We start from the raw sequence: 4,570 nt of genomic DNA, 5'->3' as shown, positions 1-4,570 counted from the left end.
CATATGGCGGTGGCTTTGCATTGACATTTCTCATTTGATTATTCAGGATTAGCATAATATACCTAAAAAATTGAATGGATGAGCTTTATTACTTAATGAAATTAATATATAAGGAATTTTTTTAAAATCAGTTTTTAAAATTTAAAGATTGAATTATTAATTATGAAAAATTTAAGAGACTAAATTTTAACATTTTTTGCAAGAAAAATTAAATATGGTCATAATCATATTAGATCATGCATATATATTAACTGTCAAGTTTATATCACTAGATCATATTCAATCATATGTTATCCACAAATCAATTATATAATTCATGTTCTAAATGCACTTGGATTACAATGTTTTCCTACAAGAAATATTTGAGAAAGAAACATAAGAAAATAGCACCTTGATTGCACAATATTGCACCAAGTTTGAACCACTCGAAAGGAAGAGCTTATTCTTACCATTATCCATTCCCATTTTTGCATGGAAAATAATATATGTAAATATATATTTAATAAAAATATCAGTGTTATATATTCAGCCACTTACTTTTATATTAGGTATTGATTCACAAATACTATTTTTCCATCCATTTAAACCATAAACAAAAGCTCCTCTTCAACACTTCCATAATAAATATTTAATGAAATTTTAACAGTACGTCTTTTTAAAATTAAACTAAACTCCCTATTATGAAACTCAATCCACAACTCAATAATTATATCCATATACACAAATCTCAATTATAATATTTTACAATATATTTATATCACCAAAAATCTAACTAAATATTTGTATTTATTTCTTAAAAAAAATTCCACAATCAAATAAAAATTGAACAACCACCATATCCTATTTCAAAATAATTTTAAATATATCGTATATTTTTCTTAGAATTTTTTTATAACTTTTAAATTCTAAGTAACACTCCAGTAAAACACCACAAACTGAACAATTCTCAAAAATTTCAAAAATTCACGAGGAAGACTTTGCAACTTGAATCACGGCTAAAGGTCACTGAAACCACCGCGCATGATTGCCGACTGCCACTCTCTGACATTGATCACCAGATCCAAAGGCACCAAAATGTTTATCTCCTTCTATTGATTTCATAGATACTATTTGTGCACCATAACTTTCAACCATTTGCCCACACTAACCTCCCAAAACTACTTTCTCTCTCTTCTTTTTCTCTGTATTTCTCTTTCCTTTTTCTCTCTAATTTATTGCTTTTTTGGTCACGTTCTCTTTCTTCCTCTTGCTAGCATTCACTCTCTCTCTTTCCTTGTTAGCATTCACTCAAGCTAGCCAGACCTAAGTTTTCTGGCCAACCCCCTTTTTTTTCCCTTTCTTTTTCTTCGTCTTCTTCTTCTTCTTTTCTTTCTTTCTTTCCCTTTTCTCCCAATTCTTCTTTCTATTTTTTTTAAAGCAGCTAGAGAGTCAGGTGAGCTTTTTTTTTTTGTAAAAAAATTTCACTTTGGTCCTCAAACTTTCCCAAAAATCTATTTCCACCTAAAACTTCAAATCTTCATTTATAAATCCAACTTGATATTAAACTTTCTCCCCGAAATTTTACAATTTTTTTCTATTACTAATAATAGCCATATTTAATATTTCTTCAACTATTGGAGTGTTACAGCCTAGATGCCAAGATGTAAAAAATTTGAAGAAGTGAGTTGTAAATTGTTGATAGGAAAAGGAACTGTTATTTGCCTAGCATAGGCATAAGTTAAACCGGAATTTTGGATAACAAAGCACATTTTTAAGAATGAAACTTGGTGAAAAAGTAATAATTGCAACTAATGTGAGTGATTTCAGTTGTACTACCATGGTAGGTTTTTTGACTTGAAAATTATGATTTTTTGAGGCATTGTGAAAATTATTCATAAGAACACAGTGACTTGTTGGATCTGTGCTGGAGAGCATAGATTAGTTTCTACAGAAGTTGAAGATGATGGAGATGGAACAGTTGATGACGGAATGATTTCTGTGGACTTAGCCCTTATTAAAACATTATAGGAGTGCCAAAAATGCATTATTGATACCAAGAAGGTTGATTAAAAGCAGAAGCCTGCTAAATATGCTCTCATTGAATTAGAAGCCAAGAGTATAAGTAATCAACTTGTAACAACTATCTCTTCATGACTAGTTTGTTACAATGCTCGCACACATTCCTTTTGGAGATGAAGCAGTATTTACAGATTGAGGAGGACTGCAAATAGATCATTGAGATTCTTCGTTAATCAACTTGTCAACTAGCCATAAAGTTGATCCATAGTAGGTAGAACGTCCATCAAGAAAATTTGACTCCTAATTTGCAACGTAAGAGTCATTCACCCATTAAAAATTGCATACAACTATCCAGATTGGATGGAGGTGGAAGGTTATTTCCAATTGTCAACTTATTTTAGCTTATCCCAGATTATTTTGAGTTTAGAATAGTGACTCACCCAAAAAAAGCCCAACTCACTTGACAAATTTGCCACCTCTAACTATGTACACTACCTAAACGAGGAAAAACTTTATTTGTTTTAAGAAAGAGTTATAAGCAAAAGCATAAATTAATTTTGTTAGTTATTTTAAAATACAAAAACTTTAGACACTTGCACTTTACTTGTCTGTCTTCATCCAAAGATACGAACTCCAAGGAAAGTACTTCCAATTGAATAAAAATCTTTAACAACATCCCTAATTCTCATTCTATCTTTGGGTGATTCTATTGAGCAGGCTACTCCAACTTTGAATATTGAAATCAAGCAATCTTTCTCTTAAGCAATAATTGTTCGGCTCAAGTTCCCATTACTGCTCGACTCTGCATCTGCATGTATTTCTACCTGCTTATCTATTTGAGCATTCGTTATTGGTGTTTCTTCCATTCCTCTTGAGAGAATGGTTGGGTCTGTGATTAGTTCAAGTCTTTCTGGTAGTGCATCCTTCACAAATTCGTGCAGAGCTAAACGATCTTCAAATATTTTATTTGTTGGCCTTTTTCCTGAGAACATCTCCAATACAAGGATCCCATAACAATACACATCTCCCTCTTTTGATGCAGTGCCACCAATTCCGTCCTCTGCATAATTTTGTAGAATTTATATAAAAGGACTATCAACTGGTAATCAAATAAAGAAAAATAGAAAATTAAATAATCAAAGAGCTTATATGAATTGCTGTTACCTGGAGTTACATAGCCAACAGTCCCCCATGTTCCAACTGAGCTGCTTTAACCTTGAGATGCATCATCGGTGTTCGAGAAGAGCTTAACCATGTCAACATCGAGAAGAACATTGCTGGGCTTCAAGTCACAATGAATTATTGGAATTTCACAAAGGTCGTGAATGTAATGCAATGCAGATGCCACATCAATTGCGATATTCAATCTTTGAAGAAAATTCAACCTTCTTGACTTATAATTTCTGTGGGTATGATGCAACCACTTATCTAAGCTTCCTTTACCTATGAATTCATAAATTAGAGCTTTGAATTCATTCTGTTTGTAATCAATGCTGGAGCAATACGTCAACAACTTCGCCAGATTTCGATGCCTAACTGTCCCTAGCACCTTGCATTTGGCCATGAAGCTTTTTGAAGGACTTTTTTTTTTCCAAGTTTGAGGACCTTAATAGCCATGGGTCCTTCCATTCGTTTGAGAAATCCTTTATACACAGAACCAAAGCTGCCAGAACCAATTAAGTTGTGAGTAGAGAATCCACCTGTTGCATCATAAAGTTCCTTGTAAGATACCTTAACAAGATGATCCGTTTCTATGGATGCAGCAGACGACTTCTTTTTGGTTACTCTCCATCGATATGCAAGTGCGGAGGCTAACATTAACAAGAAACAAAGAATCACACTAGGAATTATGATTGCCAGCTTAATAGCAATGGACTTTCCTTTCTTCATTACTTTGGTAGTGCATTTTGCTTTATGGAGTTCAGGCACACCCCTACAAAGTTTATTATTACCCATCAATTGCCAAAAACTCCTTCGGCTGGAATCTCAACCATAAGATAATTAAAAGAAATATTTAGATGTAAAAGATACATTAAACTTTGCAGGCCTTCTGGAATTTCTCCAGTGAGATTATTTCGTGAAATATCTAATTTCTAGGACCCTTCAAGGAAGCCAAAGATGAAGGAATGATTCCTTGGAAAAAATTTCCTTGCATATAAAGATATTCCAAACTTAAACAAGACCCAATGGATTCAGGAATTTCTCCGGAAAGCATGTTTTCAGAGACATCCGTGGTATTTAAATTTATTAGCCTTCCCATGTCTGTTAGCAAGTTTCCGGTTAGTGAATTCTGTGATAAGTTTAAGTATATAGATAATGAAGGAAGATTGAGAACGTCCTCAGTTATAGATCCACTGAGGTTATTTCTCGACATATCCAAATATTACAAATTTTTGCAATTTCTTATACTTGCAGGAATAATTCCTTCCAAATTGTTTCCTGAAACGGAAAGCTTAAACAACTGGGTGATATTGCCTATAGCCGATGAGATCTGACATGAAAATCTATTTTCTCCCAAATCCAATAGTTGAAGTTTTCTTAATTTTCCCAGTGAAGAAGGGATGAGTCTAGT

At 33.0% G+C, this 4,570-nt stretch overlaps 1 protein-coding gene across 1 annotated transcript; it reads right to left on the bottom strand.

The window, feature by feature from the left end:
• Window positions 1–2,756: 2,756 nt before the first annotated feature.
• LOC110650837 (putative receptor-like protein kinase At3g47110) lies at window positions 2,757–4,372 on the bottom strand. Its single transcript, XM_058147983.1, has 4 exons — window positions 4,099–4,372; window positions 3,604–3,809; window positions 3,214–3,475; window positions 2,757–3,058 (listed from the first exon to the last, which is right to left on the bottom strand). Exons 1-4 carry the CDS (start codon window positions 4,370–4,372, stop codon window positions 2,757–2,759), a joined length of 1,044 nt encoding a protein of 347 aa, XP_058003966.1.
• Between the last annotated feature and the right edge of the window lie 198 nt (window positions 4,373–4,570).

This window comes from Hevea brasiliensis, chromosome 6 (genome assembly GCF_030052815.1).
Source record: "Hevea brasiliensis isolate MT/VB/25A 57/8 chromosome 6, ASM3005281v1, whole genome shotgun sequence".
Lineage (NCBI taxonomy): Eukaryota > Viridiplantae > Streptophyta > Magnoliopsida > Malpighiales > Euphorbiaceae > Hevea > Hevea brasiliensis.
Note: the sequence above shows the minus strand (reverse complement) of the source record. Positions and strands in the feature narration are given on the sequence as shown.